Source organism: Callithrix jacchus, chromosome 17 (assembly GCF_049354715.1).
Source record: "Callithrix jacchus isolate 240 chromosome 17, calJac240_pri, whole genome shotgun sequence".
NCBI classification, from domain to species: Eukaryota; Metazoa; Chordata; class Mammalia; order Primates; family Cebidae; genus Callithrix; species Callithrix jacchus.
This window is the reverse complement of record NC_133518.1, coordinates 24,198,125-24,218,119: the sequence shown is the minus strand read 5'-3', so window position 1 is coordinate 24,218,119 and position 19,995 is coordinate 24,198,125. Positions and strand designations below refer to the sequence as shown.

Genomic DNA, 19,995 nt, shown 5'->3' with positions numbered 1-19,995 from the left:
CCTATTTCCCCCCAACAGATCCCAGTGTGTCGTGCTTCCCTCCCTGTGTCCATGTGTTCTCATTGTTCAACACCCACCTATGAGTGAGAACATGCAGTGTTTGATTTTCTGTTCTCGTGTCAGTTTGCTGAGAATGATGGTTTCCAGGTTCTATATGGTCATTTTTATAAGGATAACCTAGTAATATCAAAGGGCAGGTTTGTTTTTAATTAATGCTGTAGGGAAGAGGGTTGATTCTACACCAAGAATAAAAAGATTAAAGAAAATGTAATTCTCTTTTAAGTACCAGATGATTCAGGCTGTGCCTCTCATCTTCAGCCTTCTTTTCCCCTTTTCCGGTCTTTGCCTTTCTCCTCTCTGCCTATTATTGAAAGGCAAATGCCCCTTGTAATAAGGCTCAATTTCAGAAGTTCCTGTTATACCCCACTCCCATAGCATTCATAAAAAAAGCAGAGACTAGACTTATAATTTGCTGGGAACCCTACAAGAGAAGTGAGACAACTCACTGAAGAATCTTCAAATAACATGAAAACATGAAAAAATATGGTCAGGGCTTCTCTGGCTTATGTAGGAAGAATCAAAGCAACCATGAAATTAATTTTATTTACCATTACAACATACTGGACTTAGAATTCAGGTTGTGATTATGTAATTATAAATTAATTTCAGTAGCATGGTATAATCTAAACGAAATGCCAGCAGTAGTTATGAGAAGTATGTTAATGAGTATCACAAAAGCTTGTCTGCTTGCTTGTACCTCAAAATAGTCATGCCCAGAGAGTATATATGAAGGCTCCCACAGCAAGCGGACCTGCTGTGATTTCCTAAGACTCTCCCAATGCGTGTGATCAGTTTACTAGGAAGCAGCCTTCTTTAATATGTTCATAATTAACGGAAAAAGAAGGACCAGAAGGGTGTCCATAGGCCGCACCCAAGTGTGAAATAAACATTATTATTACAGCAATTGAAATGTGCAGTTGAAGAACATTTCAATTTCAAGATAGTATTCATGAGAATCAGATAACAGGTCTATACTTTAACTCTGGTGAAGTGTGAAAATTAAATGACTACTCCATCAGATTCTGAAAGCTTGAATTCTGACCCCACCTCCCTCCCTAAAGAGATTGTTTTTCATATTTAGGGTGGCATACCTCATTTGTGGAAAAGATCTTTCTGGCACTCATATACTGTTTCTTAGTTTATTCTAGCCATTTTATTAATCACTGTGTTTGTTGGGGAAGAGCCCAAGTATAGGTAAATCTAGAATTAAACTATAAAGCACTAGGATTTAAAATAATAGAATTTGTCATCAGGTTGACTGGCTCACATTCAGCCAGTGTCAAACTCAATACTTGATATGTTTGCTTATGCAAAAATATCAGAGGAAAAAAAATCCTGGTTTGTAGTGGATCTATTTCTCATAAAATGTTATTCCTGCCATTCTTAACATAAAACAACTTTCAAGCCCCCTACTGCAAGACATTACAGTGGACCTATGGATCTGTGATTTGAATCGTGATTAGTATTAATTTAATAGCCTCTTGCACAAAGCTAGACTAATGTGTCAGGTGACACAGGGTCTTAGCTCAGCCACACACACTAACATGACTATGATGAGAGCCTACCTCTCCGTGAAGTCAGAGCAGGGGTCACAAGGATTCAGGCAGTAGACAAGAGAGAAAAGAAAGATGAAAGCTTATTGTTTGTTTATGATGTTTTCTGGACAAGGTATCATCTCTGACAAGTCTTTCTATGCCATAGCATTGATTATTAGAAGAAAAACTCATAAAAAGCTCTAGACAGGTCAGATTTTGGCAGAATTAAAGATTATGCAGAGAGGAGTAGGAGTCAGTGAGTGTTATCTGAGAGCTGCTGGGTACTTTATCTGTGTTTCAGGATGGGGCGGATCACAGAATTGGCTATGGAAGATGGGGGCTGGAAACCTCTGCTGACAGTGATCTTATCATTCCCATGTGTTACTTTCATTAATGACTCCCTTCACCTGCTCTTTTTACAATATATTGCACTCCAATATAATTCTGTCTGTTATCAGGCCTTGATGTCATCTAGGCCCTGAAATTGTGTTACTGAACTAACATTCATTGTCAAAGCTTTACAAGATAAACTGATTTTATTTCTCCTCATCCTATAAAGGTGTTGATTCTCCCATGCTGTGTATAATGAATGGCCCTTTGGCTGCTGTAACACGTTCACTGAAATTTTTGAAGTGTGTGTGTGCCTAGCTCTGTCTCGCCCTCTTTCTCCTCTTCCCTTGTTACCCCTTCAAGGGGATGCACCCCATCTCTACCCTTCCCAATCTCTTTCTCTCTCTCTTTCCTAAAGAACAAAAATGGAAATTTCCCTTATAGAAAAGACTTTATGTCAGAGAAGGGAGCTGCTATTAGCATGAGCAGTCTGGCATTGTGTGGGTGAGTGTCCACGTGCATTATCAAGCTTATAAAACGTGCATTATCAAGGCTTATAAAAACCATGTTAATCCCACACAGCTTTCGCTACCCCATCCAGCTTCCTACGCCATCCCAACAACATAAAAAGTTATGTCACACACTTAAGAAAACGTTGCAGTAAGGTGGATTTTCATAAAATAAGGATTCTCATGACCCCCATTTTTTTTTTTTTGAGACAAAGTCTCACTCTGTCGCCCAGGCTGGAGAGCAGTGGCGTGATCTCAGCTCACTACACCCTCCTCATCCTGGGTTCAAGCAGGTCTCTGCCTCAGCCTCCCAAGTAGTTGGGACTACAAGTGCCTACCAACATGCTTGGCTAATTTTTTTGTATTTTTGGTAGAGACAGGGTTTCACTATGTTGGCCAGGCTGGTCTTGAACTTCTGACCTTGTGATCCACCTGCCTAGGCCTCTCAAAGTGCTGGGATTACAGGTGTGAGCCACCATGCCTGGCCTCAATGACCCCAATTTTAAAATCATAACTGTGTGCCTACACAAAGGTTGGAGGGGGGCAAGGGAGTAAGGTTCTTGATTGGCACCCAGGGCAGAATGTTTCCTCTGAGGAGAAGAATTGAGTGGCACTGCTTAGAGATGCAGCAAGGCAGTGCAGGGAGAGCCTAAAAGAAGCTGAGGCTCTCATGTCACCCAGACACTGATGGATCATCACTGATACTTGAATCTGAATCTGAATGTGAACTACCAAAAGAGCTGCTGTCATCATTGTCATTGCTATTCCTCGGAGTCCTTTTCCACCTCTACCATCTAACTCACTGTAACAGGATTGTTAGTTCTATATTTTGTTTTATATCTTGTATACTTTCCTTGATGCAGTAAATATGCTCCTGACACATTGTGAATAAGTAAAACTTCACCTTATTACAACATTTAAATATCATTAAATATATCTGAATGCAGGAAAATATAAAGAAGAAAACAAAAAAGTCCAAAATCCTATCACCTAGATAGCCCTGTTAATATTTTTTTAAATAAGAGTATGTATATGGACATGGTTAGGGTGTTTATATTTGCTTAGTATAAGGGGTAAATTGTACAAGTAGTACAATCAGTAGGTGTAAATTGAAAAGCACCCATTTCTTTCACTCCCACCCCAATCCTTAGCCTCTCCCCTAGCATTATGAGTCTGTACAGTGTACAAAGCACTCTTATAAGAATATAGCAATGGGCTGGGCACGGTGGCTCACACCTGAAATCCCAGCAGTTTGGGAGGCCGAGGCAAGTGGATCACCTGAGGTCAGGAGTTCAAGACCAACCTGACCAACCTGGTGAAACCCCGTCTCTACTAAAAATACAAAAATTAGCTGGGCATGGTAGCACACAATTGTAATCCCTGCTACTTGGGAGACTGAGGCAGGAGAATCTCTTGAACCCAGGAGGCGGGTGTTGCAGTGAGCCGAGATCACACCATTGCACTCCAGCCTGGGCAACAAGAGCAAAACAAACAAGAAAAGAATACAGCAATGAATAAGGCATCTCCCTGGCCCTAAAAGGGACTTCCAGTCTAATGGTCAAAAAATCTTAAATAAGGCATATAAATAGTATGGTATGTGATGTGCAGTAAGCTGGCAGCTGGACCGCTATGAGACGTGATGCAAACATTACCCTCAGCTGCAGAATACAGGTGTCTGTTTTCATCCCTTCCCTCCTCCGCCTCACCTAACTAGCCACATGACCTTAAACAAACACCTGAGCTGTCATCACCCAATTTATACATTTATAAGGTAGATTTGATCATTCCTCCCTGTATGATGAGTTTTGAGAACTGAGTGCCAGAATGGGTAAGAAAACACTTCACGACTCAGAAAACAGACCAGAAGTGTAAGGTTTCATTGTCATCTTTATTGTTATACAAATGTGCACTATGAAGAAGCATAGTAATCTTGGGCTTTAATAGAAAGCCTAAGAGCACAGGATCACCACAGCTGACCCAGATTTGATCAACAGCTGCCTTTTGCTTGGCTTATACTGTTTTTTAAAATAAAAGTTGCCAACATTTAAAAATCGGGAGAGTTCATTCAAAAACGAATTCTCTTAAAAATTCTGAGGAAACATTCACAGTGGACCTGCATTGCTACGTGGCAGCCGTTTTTGTCGCCGAGGAACTGCTTTCCCCTGAGCACATGTTTTCTGTTTGTCACAAGCACCCCCCCTTCACTCCCTTTTGTAGCCCCAACACTGAAACCTGATGTCAGTTTCACTGTCATCATGCTTGCCCTTCCTTAGAGCTGAAAAATGTTTTAGAACCCAGTTCCAATCAAAAGTAATAGGGTAAAGAAGGCCAAGATTTTTCTTATACCTGACCTGAAAGCATTGGAGTTTGCAATTTCAATTTAAGATCTGCATAATATTCAAGCTGAAAGGGGCGTAGAGGTTAATTAATCCAACCCTCTTGTTTTTGAGTTCCAGAGAGGTTAAGTATATAATATAAATAAAATGTTTAGCATTATAATAAAATGTTTAAATAGTAGGGTCCATCATTTTTATTATTACCAAAGTAACAGTTCTGGATTCCCAGGTTTTTTGGTCATTTAGTTATTCAGCACATATGCATTGAGCAATGTAATCATGGCTAAGACACTTGAAGTTTCATGGATAAGAAACTATTCTTATAATAGTGCTTTGTACACTGCACAGACTTATAATGATGGGGCAGGAGCTGAGGATTGGGGTGGGCATGAAGGATGAGACATTTGAGGTTTCTGAGTCCCATTTTCCTCATCTGTTTAGAGGGAGAATGCCTGCCCTCCCCACCCTGAATGTTTGGAATCAATTGCAAGTATGTTTATGAGCCACTTAGTAGAGTTTATAGTACTGAACAAATTGTTATTACAACTTTGTTATGAATTTAACTGAGAAAGTAATTATAACTAGGAGTTTAAAAGATATCTGAGATACCCCAAGGTACTTAACCCTCATTAGGATTTACAGTTTTCTCAAGTTCTGCTTGTCAAATGAATTGTCTAATATCTAACCAAAATATTTAGTTAAGTTTAGAATAACTGTTTTGTGTACTTTTACTTTGTCTGCATTCCAGAAATTAAATCAGAGGGGAGTATGTTGGTTTAGAGGAATGGACTGATACATAATTTGCATTTGTGTGTCTTTCCCCAAGGAAAACAAGAATTATTAGGCCAATACAAAAATGTGCCCATTTTGCTGAAGTACATATTGAGTTCAGAAGCAGATGGATTGTCCTCATAATGATCATCATGATGTACCTTTATTACTTCACAAGGTGCCATGGCTTTGGAAGGTGTGGTGAGGTTGGAAACCCTACCCATGTGTTACTTGCACTGGACCAGAATCCCGGATGGAGGGAAGAACTTGGGACTGTCTGGGCCAGAAGTTCTTTCCACCTACCAGGAGTGTGTATGAGCATGTGCTATACATGTACAGGAGGGTCATCATGTTTTCATCAATGTGTCAAGTGTATTTTGCTATGTCTGATAGCTCCTCGTATGACAACAGCTGAACAATGGTGTTGTCCATTGTGGTACTGAACTGGGCTGACCTGTCAGAGCAAGACATTAGGAGCTTAGCATTATGTCAGATCAGGACATTATGTGTGAATGTTCATTCATCTATTAATTTGTCTATTTAGCAAATATTGGGTGCTTTTGATATTCTAGACATTAGCATTATAGTGGGAAAATCCAAAACTTCTGATATGTTTTGTATCTGTGTCCCTGCCCACATCTCATGTCAAATTGAACTCCCCATTGTTGGAGGTGGGGCCTGGTGGGAGGTGACTGGATCATGGGGGCAGTTTCTCCTGAATGAGAAAAAAAGAAAATGATTTTTTCATTTTCTCTTGGGCACAATATTATCACCATCCCTCTTGGTGCTGTTCTTGTTATAGTGAGTTCTTGTGAGATCTGGTTGTTTAAAAGTATATTGCACCTCCCCCCTCCCCTTCCTCCTGCTCCAGCTGTGTGAAGTGCCTCATGTCCCCTTTGCCTTCTGCCATGATTAGAAGCTTCCTGAGGCCTCCTGAGAAGCAGAAGCCACTATACTTCCAGTATAGCCTCCAGAAACATGAGCCAATTAAACCCCTTTTCTTTGCAAAATACCCAGAATCAGGTATTTTTTATAGCAGTGCGAGAATGGACTAATATTCCTTGTGAAGTTTATATTCCAAAGGGGAAGACTGACGCTAAGTAAATAAGCGACATATTTACATAATTGTGTGTTGTAAGGGGAATAAACAAAATAAAGAGGAAATGCAATCCGTGTCAGAAAAGGCCTCTCTGAAGATGCCACGCTTGAGCTACAACATCTTCATATGGATCATTCAGCCATTGTCAAGGACAGGAGAACATACAAGGGAGAGAGAACAAAAGCCCAGAGATGACAAAAGGTTGCCATGTATGGTCTTGAGCAAGGAAGGGAGTGGTGTGACATGATATTAGACAAATTAGCCAGGGGCCAGGTCTTGCAGGACTTGCCACCATTGTTTCTCACCTGGACCACTGAATAATGAGGAGCTAAAATGACAGTGGTTTGGGCTGGAGTCAATGCAATGAGAACAACAGAACTGGAAGGGGTTAAGATATATTTTAGAGGTAAGAGTAGCAGAACTTAGTGATGGATTGAATGTGAGGAAAGAGGAAAAGAGAAGAATTGAAGATGATTCTTAGGTTCTGGCTTGAGCAATGGAGTAGATTATCATGCCATTTTCTGAGGCTTAAAAGTCAAAAAACTTGCCAAACCCCATTTAGCTAGGACATTGAAGTCTAGTCCATGTGAATTCACTTTTTTTTTTTTAACTTCTTGGGATTTTTTTAACCTGTGAGATAAGGTTATTAGGTTAGATTTCCAAGGTCTCTTCCAGATTTGGAATTAAGTTATTATCTAGATTAAATTGTTAATATAGAAATATCTCCACCAGCCTGGACAAGAGTGAAACTCCATCTCAAAAAAAAAAAAAAAAAGAAATATCCCGAGGTTCAGAATTAAGTAACATTGTCAGGCCCTGGTATTTTTGATAAATATAGTGCTATGATGGAATAAATGTTTTAGCTCAGAATTAATAGCCAGAATCTGCAAGTGTTTTGTCTCAAGCATTAAAAAGAAGATGATTTTTTTCATTTATCTTTGATAAAATGTTTTTTTTTCTGGAGTTTCCTAGCAACAAGCAGTTTGTTCTGTCAAGTAAGATTAGATTGTAAGCTGTCTGTTATAATCCTGAGCTAAAACTGCAAAGCCCAAACAATACATTGGTTGTGGTGTCCTGATTTGTTTCAGATCATTCTTGAGCCTCCCCACCCCAGTGCTCAGCATTGCTTAGCACATATTATGTCTCCACAACCACACAGACCTCACTCAGGATAGGCGCAGGTTTCCTCTGTAGAGAGGGGAATGGAGACACTTCGGTAATTCAGAATACTACCTGTAACTCTTAACCCTGCCATCTGGGTCTCACCCATCTTGGCCAGGTCTAAGATTCTGTTGCTAACATAGGCAGTATATTCCTGAAAACTTCACCATTAGCTAGATATTAATTTACCCATAGAAACAGTAGGATTTGTTTTTGACAAGGTCCGATCATAAATCTTAAGTTTGTTCAATAGTGTATGAGTACAGTTGGCCCTTCATGTCCATGGGGTCTACATAGTGGATTCTACCAACCACAGATCAAAAATATTTTTTAAAGCAATAAAAAATAATATAAATTTAAAAACAATATAACAACTATTTACATAGCATTTATATTGTATGAGGAATTAAAAGTAATCTAGAGATGATTTAAAGTATACAAGAAGATGTATATAGATTATATGTAAATACTAAGCCATTTTATATAAGGGACTTGGCTATCCATAGATTTTGGTATCAGTAGTGGGTGCTAAAACCAATCCCCAGCAGATACCAAAGGACAGCTGTGTAGCTAAACAGCCACACTCTAAATCTCTCATCAAATTCAGATATTACAAGGAACAACAACAAAAAAATTCAACTCAAAAAGTCTCAAATAAGAAAGGCATTTATTTTCTCATAGAACAAGGACCGGGCAGTTCTAGGCTGACTTAGCTGTCCCTGATATTCTCTGGGACTCAGGCTCTTTCCTGTTTACCTCTGTGCTCTACACCTCTTGCACTCACTGCACTCATGACCCTAAGGGATATCCCTTCATTGCTGGAAGATGGCTGCCACACTTCTGGGAAACACATAGGCTAACACTAGGCCAAATAAACAGTCATTGTCTGCTCTGTGCCTCTTTTAGTGGAAAAGAAAGCCTTTCTCAGAAGCCCCAGCAGACATTTCTTGCGTCCATAGAATGCCCAGTTTCTCCCATCTAGATATAAGGGTATTATACTAAACTTCTTCCCTTATCTTTTATTCTTCTCAATTTCTATGACTGATCTATTCTGGCTTTTAAAAACTTGTCACAGGAGCTGGGCAAAGTGGCCCACGACCATAGTCCCAGCCCTGTAGAAGGCCAGCAGGAGGATCACTTGAGGCAAGGAGTTCAAAACCAGTCTGGGCAATATACTGAGAATCCATCTCTACAAAATAAAAAATAAGAACCAATCACCTATCCTTTATCCTTATATTTGCTACATTAATTCAGATCCTCATTAACCCTACCTGTTCTCACTGCTCCCAATTTATCTGTCTTCTACCTTGCCCCTGGAATCATCTTTTAAAACATGAATCTCATTGTGTCACTAGCCTGCTTAAAACCCTTCAGTGATTCTTAATCAAATATGGAACTAAATTTTAATTTTTTTTCTGGCTACAGGAATGACTCCTTGTCGCTTTTTGAAAAGAAATTTTGCATGGCAGCTCACTTGTTAGCTGTTAACAGGTAGATGTAGAGCTGTCCTAGTTGAAAAGCAGCTGCGGAAGGAGTCTTTAACTCAGCCAGGTAGATTCCTTCCCTTCCCTCTCATGGAGGCCCTAAAGCCTTTCCTTGGATCCCCTGGAGTATAGGCAAATGGAAACACCTACTAGGCAGTTAGTGTAGACCTCAGGCTAGCTGAGTGTCAGCCAGGCTAGCTGCATAGACTTAGATTGTGTGGAAGTAAAGGTCAGCGACATGCTCACCCAGAAAGCACAGCGTGAGAGGGAAGAGGGTCCTATAGAGAGAGGACTCCAAGAGAGATGCTGAAGTAATGCCTACAAGCATGTAATATCCCGTGAAGCAATCTTTCTATTTTACCTTTCAAACTCTAAGAATGTGCCTTATAGGAGAATTTATGCCATGACTGTGTGGGACAATTTAACTCAATCAGATACTTGAAGACAAAGTAAGGATATGTTGAAGACCAAAATTTCAGTTTCCAATATTGAAAAAACAATATCAAAAACTGAGAACAACAATTTCTAGTTGTTTGGATTGTGCTTTTGCTTACATTTTCATTCTTATCGCTTTTAAAAATTGCTTTGATAATCCATGAGACTAGCCTTTTCCCCCAAAGTCTTTTGTATTAGAAATCCTGCGTTAACCAACATTTCATGTGTTTGTTCCGTATCTGATCAAGGCATTTTTAGTTAAATGAGCTTAAGAATGGAATTTTCAAGCAGAACTATAATAACTGATTCTGATAATTATTTTAATCTCTCTGCTTTTAATATCAAGTTATATTTATTTTTTATGTCTATTTAAGAATTCAGTGTTTATTTTCTGTTGTTTGGAGTGTAAATTAGTTCAACCATTGTGGAAGACAGTGTGGTGATTTCTCAAGGATCTAGAACCAGAAATACCATTTGACCCAGCAGTCCCATTACTGAGTATATACCCAAAGGTTTATAAATCATTCTACTATAAAGACACATACACATTTATATTTATTGCAGCACTATTGCAAGCAAAGACTTGGAACTAACCCAAATGCCCATCAGTGATAGACTGGATAAAGAAAATGTGGCACATCTACACCATAAAAAAGAATGAAAGAGTTGTCCTTTGCAGGAACATGGATGAACCCAGAAGCCATCATTCTCAGCAAACTAACACTGGAACAGAAAACCAAACACCACATGTTCTCACTCATAAGTGAGAGCTGAACAATGAGAACATATGGGCACAGGGTGGGGAACATCACACACTGGGGCCTGTTGGGAGTGTGGAGCAAGGGGAAGGGGCATTAGGACAAATACCTAATGCATGTGGGGCTTAAAACCTAGATGACAGGTTGATGGGTGCAGCAAACCACAATGGCACGTGTATTCCTGTGTAACAAACCTGCACATTCTGCACATGGCTCCCTGAACTTAAAGTAAAATTAAAAAAAAAAAGAATTTAGTGTTTGTTTTCAAGCCATTACCACGCCTGTACTTGTAGTCCCAGCTACTCCAGAGACTGAGGTGGGGTAATTGCTTAAGCCAAGGAATTTGAGGTTTCAGTGAGCTATGATCACACCACTGCTCTCTAGCCCAGATCACAGAGCAAGACCCAGTCTCTTAAAAAAAGAAAAAAAATTAGTCTTTTTTGTTGTTCCATGAAAACTTAAGCACCATTTAGATACAGTTTACATTTTTCTTATGGAATATGACCTTAACGAGGAATGAAATGTTAATGAAGACTAATTAATGCATAATTTTAACAAGTAAGGGAGATATGTTTGAGGCAAGAGCTGAACAGGTTGTGCATTTCAGCTGGTATTTGCATATGGAATGGCACTGTCAAAAAGAAGAGGTGAACAGAAAGGAGCTGGATAGAGAAGGCTGCAACTAGACCAGACTGTTCAACTCTGTTTGCTTTTGTCCATTCCCATTTTAAAAAGAATTTGAGGAGTGTTTGTCCTTCATGTCTTGTGTGTGCTTCAGGCAAGCAGGTCTTCAGTCTTGCTTGCTTCTGACTCGGACCACCTTTTCCCTAGGCCTCGGTTCTGTCATCACCAGAGCTTTTTCTGCTTCTGCCTTTATGTTCTGCCTCCATCACACCCTGGAGCTGACCTGTTTCTGGCCATCAGTCTTTGTTATCAGACTTTGAATAGGCAACCTCAACCTGTCCTGACATCAGCAGCTTCTCATGTTCCACAGGATTCAGCTATTGGTATTTCTAGGCCCTCCTAGAAACGAGAAGCCCACCACACCCTCCATTCTTCCCATTTCCAACTGGGACTTCCCAGAAACTCAGCACCAAGCAGAAGCCTAAAATGTGTATCAACTGACTGAAATGTCAAACTGATTTTGTTTCTCTCCTAATCCTTTTAAATGTGCTACATGTTTAAATTAAGAGTAACAGAGACAAAATGATTTAGGAAAATTATAATGTTTTCCTAGCCTATTTTAGTGACACTCTAACATGGTTAAGAAAATTGACTGTCAGATTTGATCATTGTCGAAGTGAACAGCCATCATTCCCAGAGTGGCTGGAGTCAGATTCTCACCCAGCAGAAGCAATTTTAATGACTGAAGAATCGGTTACCACAAGGAGCAGTAGAATCTGAATGCATTGCTGACCTCCCACGTTGTCTGTCTTCTATTTTTCAGGCACAACATGTTTGATTGCTCTGCTGTCAGATAAAGACCTCACCGTGGCCAACGTGGGTGACTCGCGTGGGGTCCTGTGTGACAAAGATGGGAACGCTATTCCTTTGTCTCATGATCACAAGCCTTACCAATTGAAAGAACGAAAAAGGATAAAGAGAGCAGGTAAGCTTGTGAACATCTCCAAGAAATGTCTACTGTCTTGCTGGTGACAAGGCAGCTTGCATGGAAGGTTCCTGGATAAACGTTCAGTTACCCTGTATTAGATCTATAAAGAGGCTGCTACTGAGGTAACTGAAACTGGCTTTGTAACGTTGCCTATCAAATAAATGGCCACTAAATCTGCCCTTCTTCCTAGCCAAAGATTCCAAAAGAACTCAAAAGCCCATTTCCAGTTTAAAGGCTAAGAAGATCTTTGGGCCCCTGGGCCTCACCTTTCTCTAGCCTGTTGCTATACGCTGCTTCCCTTGGAGCCATGCCAAACTACTAACCATTCCTCAAAATACCTCCATGCCTTTGCAAGTGCTGTTCTAGGTGACAATTACTTGTCCCATAAGATTCAGTTTAAGGTATTCTTTTGGAAGCCTTTTGTGTCACACTGTGGCAAGGGCCTTCCCAGTCTGGGGTGAATATCCCTCTGCCTTTCCCCAGCATCCTATGTGGACGTCTTGGGTCACCTCTTACAATACATGAACATACCTGGCTCTCCTATCTGCCCTGCCTTCCTGTCACCTCTTTAAAGGCAGGAACTTGGTTTTGTTCATCTCTATACCTTGAGCATCTGGCTTAGTGCCTAGTATAAGTAAATATTTCAGAGCAAGGTTATGGGTAGAGGGATCCCTTATTCATTCATTCATTCATTCATTCATTCATTCATTCATTCATCTGTTTATTCAGTATTTTAGGAGCTGGGGATAAAACAAAGCCCATTCCCAATGGGCTTGCTGTTTCATGAAACTTACATTCTGAAATTGGCATGGGGGGTGGGGAATAGAGGAAATAGACATTAACAAAAAAATGAGTAAAAATAAGTGAGTCTTATAGTGTATTAGAAGGTGGTAACTGCTATGGAAAGACATGAAACAGGTAAGGGGAGGGAGTGTTGGGGAATTGCAGGATGTTTTGTTCCGTTTTGTTTTGTTTTTTGAGACTGTCTCACTCTGTCACCAGGCTGGAATGCATTGGTGTGATCTTGGCCCACTGCAACCTTCACCTCCTGGGTTCAAGCTATTCTCCTGCCTCAGCCTCCAGAGTGGCTGAGATTACAGGCATGTGCTACAACGCCCAGCTAATTTTTGTATTTTTAGTAAAGATGGGGTTTCACCATGTTGGCCAGGATGGTCTCGATCTGCTGACCTTGAGATCCTCCCAGCTCAGCCTCACAGAGTGCTGGGATTACAGGTGTGAGCCACTGTGCCCAGCCAGGGAGTTGCAGTTTTAAGTAGTGTGGCCTGTGTAGACCTTGCTAGAGTGACGTTTGGACAAAGACTCGAAGGATATCAGTTGATTATTACATTTTCATAATTCAATTTCAGAGGATACCTTTATACCTATGGAAGGCAAGAATTCTTTCACTCCTCAGACTGATAGCTGGAGGATGCATGCTCTTTGTGATGTGCCAGGCAACCGGCCAGCAGTCAGAGGGGAGCAAGTTGGGTGCTTGTGTACACTAGTCTCTCACCAGGATGGGCCCGTGCTGTCTGGGTTACTCTGCACATTGACTGTCTATCTCTATAGTCAGTTTCTGCCCAATGAATGAATTGAATGAACCTGATCGACATTTGAATTTTCACAGTAGGGAACCATACTGTTAAGTCAAAATGTGTTGAATTGTATTACAACCTCCTGCTTCAGTGACTGCTTGAGTTGCAAAATGTTTAAGGAAAGCATTGGTCAGGTTTTCTGTTGATGATATGGAACAAAGGATATTTTAGGAGCATCGATCAAGCTTTGATGACCTCCAGGCAGTAGGAGCAAAGTTCTCTTGCTTCCTACTTATAAAGACACCATCTCCCTGTAAGAGTCCACTGTGAGTATACAGTTAGCCCACTCTTGCATCAGCACAGGCAAGGATGTTACACGATACACCTGAAAATCTCATTTTACCGTTCAGTGCTCTCTTCTGAATTGTCTTGACCATTTTATCCTTCCTCTTCTTCCCTGCTATACCCACTACCCATGCCTGTACCCTATATTGATTCTTTATAGAAGCAAATTTGGACACCATCTCCAAGGAGGTTAATCTAACCTCTGTTCTTTTACGTAATTTGATCAAGGGTGTATTTTATAGCAAGGCTTAAGAAACAGTGATTGGTTTTACCATCTTATTTTTTTTGAGGCCTCACTCTGTCACCAGGCTGGAGTGTAGTGGCTTAATCTCAGCTCACTGCAACCTCTGCCTCCCAAGTCCCAGTTCAAGTGATTCTCTTGCCTTAGCCTCCCAAGTACCTGGGATTATAGGCGCATGCCACCACACCCAGCCAATTTTTATATTTTTAATAGATAGTGGGTTTCACCCTTTTGGCTAGGATGGTCTTGATCTTTTGACCTCATGATCCACCCCCTCCACTTTCCAAAGTGTGAGATTACTGGCATGAGCCACTGTGCCCAGCTGGTTTTACTATCTTCATGTGTGTTTTCTCTGACCTCAGCCTCTTTTCAGGACATCTTTCCCCCTCCTGCTTAGCATGACAGTAAGGTCCAGCCAGTTTGGGCCAAATACATGTTGGTCTTTCTGTGGCCACTCCTTACACTGTTTCCGACAACATTAGCTGTCATTTATTGTGTGCTCACCCTGTGCTAGGAGCAAAGCCCAGCACTTTACATAATTTCTCTGTGCCTGTCTTAAGAGGTGATAATATTGTTCTCATTTTGTGGCCAACAAACTGGAACTTCACAGAGGCTTATGTGCCCAAGCACACAAAGCTAGTGAATAGTGAGACCAGGGTTGAAACCCAAAACTGGGTTTTATGCTCTTGCCTACCAGACCATACTTCCTGGAATGTTCTCTTACAGATCCTGCTCACAGGTGTTTTACACATCGCTCAAAGTCCACCTTTAATGTTCGCTCCTCCCTCATCATCAGGACTGGAAATCACCCCTCCCTTCTCCATCTGCCTACAGCATTTAGCAGACACTAGTCTCCTCCTGAAAGAATACCACTTTGTGCTTACAGTATTTAATATTTGTGACTTAATTCTCCTGCCAGGCTGGCTAATTTTTTAAGGGAAGGCCTGGATCTGGTATAACTTCATATCCTGCACATTGCCTTGTATAGAGTAGATATTCAGTAAATATCTGACAAATATGGGAATGAAGACAAAAATAATAGATACAATTATTAAGTGCATAATATGTTCAGGGACTATGCCAGATGACTTCTGTGGAATAAGACCTTTATTTCTCATCAAGCCAATGAAATAGATACTGTATTTTGTAGCCAGGGAGACTGAGGATCAGAGAAAGAGTTCCTCATTCAAAGTAGCACATGGCTAGAAGAGACAGAGCCAGGAATTAAATCCAAGTAATCTGACCTGAGCCTTTCATTACTGCCCTTGTATGTGCTTTTTCTTAATCTTGGTCCTATTTAGGGGGAGAGAGCTGTTTTGAGATCTATGTAGGCACATACAAGGGTGGCCTCAGACCAAATGATGTATACCAGTGGTGTCCTCGTGCCTGTTCACCTGCCTTTCAGCATTCCTTTGCCACTCTCCTCGAATCCCTACCCTCATGTTCTTTACTGTCAATCACTGAGCCACCATGGTGTTAAGTTAAAACCAGTGCCCTCCGCCGTATGTATCCCCTACCTTCAGTACTCTTATTGATATATTCTTGAAGTTCTTCAAGATGCCAGGATGAGGGTATGAAGATCAAGTGGTAGAGTTATGCCATGCAGCAGGTCCTGGGAGTGATGGGGTTAAAAGGAGTGCCCATGGCCCAGCTCACATGAAATAAGTCACCCTGTTGCACACACACCTAGACTATCCCAGGTATGTGAGACATCAGCTGGTTAAACTAATGGGCTCATCCTGTCTTTCTAGGTGGTTTCATCAGTTTCAATGGCTCCTGGAGGGTCCAGGGAATCCTGGCCATGTCTCGGTCCCTGGGGGATTATCCGCTGAAAAATCTCAACGTCGTCATCCCAGATCCAGACATCCTGACCTTTGACTTGGACAAGCTTCAGCCTGAGTTCATGATCTTGGCATCAGATGGCCTCTGGGATGCTTTCAGCAATGAAGAAGCAGTTCGATTCATCAAGGAGCGCTTGGATGAACCTCACTTTGGGGCCAAGAGCATAGTTTTACAGTCATTTTACAGAGGCTGCCCTGACAATATAACAGTCATGGTGGTGAAGTTCAGGAATAGCAGCAAAACAGAAGAGCAGTGAACCCTTCAGGGGTCTCAGCTGCCTTAGACTAAAGGACTTTCAACACACTGGTCTCTTTTAATTTAGTGAAAAGTGTGGGAGTTGTAATTAGGATCATCCATCCCAGACATGGGATTCCCCCCTCCCTGGTGGTCTTAGGTCTATAATCAGTGATGAACTGAGGGTGCCCTTAGCCAATGTAGTTAAGAAGCTGGAAAATGGTTTCTTTATGTTTTCCCAACTCTTTCATTCAGTGTCCAAAATATATAAATAAATAGCTGTAGATTCGCGTATATGAAATGAATAGCATATGTGCCATTTAGTCTCCCCCAGGATTCTTCAATATCCTGTTCAGGGTCCTCCAGGCATCAGCTGTTGTGTCCTCTCTTTGAAACAGTGAACAGGACAGGCCTCCCAGTGCTGCAGGAGACAGGCCACTGTGTCACCTGTGAGTGGTCAGGAGCTGATGTGGCAACACTCTCTGCCAAGAGACAGAGCTGTCCTAAGGATGCTTTGTCCTTCTGAGCCCCTGTTTTCTGCTCAGAGGCAGCTTGGAAGCAGATTTGGAATGGTTTTTATTTTGGCTGCTCTTGGAGACTGAGAGAAGCAGAAAGGATGGGAGACCAGTGGCAGCTGCCTACACGCAGAAATGACCCTTTTCCCTTGCTTCCTTTATTAGTTAAACAGACTTTATATACCACCTGACCAGCCTTTGTGCATTTATCCTAATCATGCATGACTGAAATCTTTTGCTTAGTCCTTACCGTATGTAACAGGCAGCTGTTAATTCACCAACAGACACCATGATTTTTCATCTTACATGACCAAGAAACCATGTTAAGGGAAATGACAAAATCAAGCCAAAATGATGTTTCCTTCCATTTTCAATGGCAGATGAAGGAAACGAAACTGAATGAGTCACAGAGTTCCCTGGCAGGTAAGTTGTTTGCATTGAGGAAGGAATGTTCACTGAGCTCCAGCTGCCACTTTTGTGTGTTTTTCCTGGCCCCTTTCCTAGTGGCGTTCAAGTGTGTTTCAGGCAGTGTTCTGAGAAGCAGCAGCCTAGAACTGTATGTGTGTTCCTCAAAGCTAGGTACAGAGTTCACAGCTACTGCAGCTTGGAATTTGGTGGGAAACTACTGGGACGACCTTCTCGTCCAATGAAAAGGCAGCAAGCAGCCTTTATCATTTGGTTGCAAATCTCCATCCACATCAGGTCGCTTTCCACAGGCAAACACAAACCGCCCTCTGTGGCCTGCGGGGAAGGCAGCAGAGGGACCTGGCAATGGCAACACAGCAAGTTGAGAATTCAAGCAGGAACCCATATTGACAAGTGGGCCAGAATTATTTTGGGGCCTGGCTTGCCCCTCCATTTCCTATATCACTAATGTATCATTTCTCCAAACATGGTATTTTATAATTTAATTTTCTCTAAATTAAATTATAAAATACCTCCCAAGACCTGCATTTATTTTATGTGACTCTCTGCCTGACTCAAACAAACAAAACTTTCGTTGCCTCCCACCCCTCTGTATCCACCTGGTTTTATTCTTTCCCTGTGTCCATTTGTGGTTACAGCTTCCCATAGTCCTCATTTATCCACCACCTCCTCCCCATGGAGCTCTGCCCTCTCCCCTCCTGCTGCTGTAGAGCTTTTCCAAAGCAGTGTCCAGGAGAGAACTTGAGAGAGTGAAGAGACTGCCTTGTGGTTGCGAAGGGCTGCAATCTGTCTTGAGTCCTCCAAGCACTTACTGTTCTTTGACTACACTGAGAATTACTAATGGTTTCCCACGAGATTTGCTTACTTTTGTATACTGTATTTTCCAGCCTTACAGTTAGAACCTTGGTTATTTTTTAGCCATAGAATCTTCTAGTACATTTTAGATTTAAGCATTTGCCTATGGAAAGACACTGAATATGTGGCTGTGTGTATCAATATTTGGGGTGGTGACGGGGAAGGGAATGTGGAAAACAAATGCTGGCTGTGAGCAGTGCTGAGACGGCCAGGCCAGGCGGCTGAGTTTGCTTGGAGATTCAGGACGTTCTGATGCCTGAGAGTTGCCCCCACTCACCATCGAACTGAAATCAGCATAAGTGGTGTCAGCACTTTACAGCCTATGGCCAACTTTATTTTTAATGTAGCACAAAAGTGTATAATAGCAAGGAAAAGACATTTTTAAATTCCACAGTTATTTTTATTGTCTAAAATGAAAGCAGCAGTGTTTTGATAAAGACGAAAAAGAAAAGCTACTAAATTAGTAAATCAGTGTTTACGGGTCCTGCAAAATTTCTTAACAGATGGTGCTGGGTGCACAAATTACAAACTTTCTAACTGAGGTTCACAAGGCATCTTCTAAATTTTGCTTTGTACAATTATTTCATTTTTGATGTTAACCAAATAGAGTGTACATATCCTACTCCCTTTACTGCCTCTTTCCCCTCTACTGTGGCTTGTAGATTTTCAAAACATATAAGTTCTAGGCAAAATTGTAGCAGTTACATTAATAGTTATGATAGTTGTATCTAAAATCAGAATATTTTGTTCCCTTCCTCCTGGACCTCTCTCTCCCTAGCCCTTTTCCAGCTGTTGGGGATTTGTAGATATCACTCCTGGGGTGCCCTGTGGCACACTGGCTGCTCCCCAGGGACCCGGGAATGCTGAATCTAGCCATTAGGGAAATTGATTTGAGATGTTTGCATGTGAAGCTTCCCTAAGCTGCACTGCCAAAGCTTTGGAATTGTCACCCAAGGCTTCCTAGACTCTCTAGCTAGCTCAAGTTCAAATTGCCAACAGTCCCCTTGGTGCCAAATTTTGGGATGGTTTTACAGTCTTTTAGAAGTTATGATGGGAATGGCCATGTGCTTATGAGACCCCAGCAGAATGCCAAGCCCAGGTCTCCACTAATGCAGTGCTCTGCTGCAGCTCCATTGGCAATTTGTACTCTTAACATGGGTTGGGGAGGGGCAGCTAGGGAAAATTTTTTTGAATTAATTGTATTTGCAATTCTTTCATCATAGGAATAAACAATACTTATATAGAAAGCTCCAAAACTGTACCCAAGACCTGCATTTATTTTATATGACCAACTTGCCCCAAGGCAATTAGTTCTGAATCGCTGTTCTATTGTGACATATCTGTGTGCATATGTAGATATTACTGGTAACCAGTGGCTGCATTTTATTCCTTGCTGTGGATTGAGGTGTTGGCTTCTAGAATCTTGTATGTGTCATAAGAGTATTACATGGAGACTGTTAATAGTGAAGGATGCAAGCTGAATAATTTAGAACAGGACTTATTTCATACAAGTGTAATTATTACATCATTTTGGGTAAATGGTAAACAGGATTGCATGAGAGTGATGGCATCATCATTTCAATATAATCGGAAGTGATTCTAGGAACTTGATTCCACTTTTTCTTTTGCCAGATATATCTTGATTTTCTTGATTTTTTTTTCTCTAAGTTGCCAGATCTCTCTTGCAACTGTTGTGTCAATGAAAGGTCTGTGTTTAAAAAAGGCAGCATATTGGCCGGGCGCGGTGGCTCAAGCCTGTAATCCCAGCACTTTGGGAGGCCGAGGCAGGTGGATCACGAGGTCAACAGATCGAGACCATCCTGGTCAACATGGTGAAACCCTGTCTCTACTAAAACTTACAAAAAATTAGCTGGGCACGGTGGCGCGTGCCTGTAATCCCAGCTACTCAGGA

At 41.4% G+C, this 19,995-nt stretch overlaps 1 protein-coding gene across 3 annotated transcripts in view; it reads left to right on the top strand.

The window, feature by feature from the left end:
- PPM1L (protein phosphatase, Mg2+/Mn2+ dependent 1L) overlaps positions 1-19,339 on the top strand; it is a 320,356-nt gene extending 301,017 nt beyond the window's left edge. For all 3 annotated transcript variants that reach the window (XM_002759426.6, XM_078353931.1, XM_035278896.3), the window contains exons 3-4: positions 11,926-12,087; positions 15,963-19,339. In XM_002759426.6, the coding sequence (XP_002759472.1) occupies positions 11,926-12,087; positions 15,963-16,309 (509 nt within the window). In that variant the 3' untranslated portion in view covers positions 16,310-19,339. The remainder of the gene's footprint in view (positions 1-11,925; positions 12,088-15,962) is intronic.
- Positions 19,340-19,995: the final 656 nt, after the last annotated feature.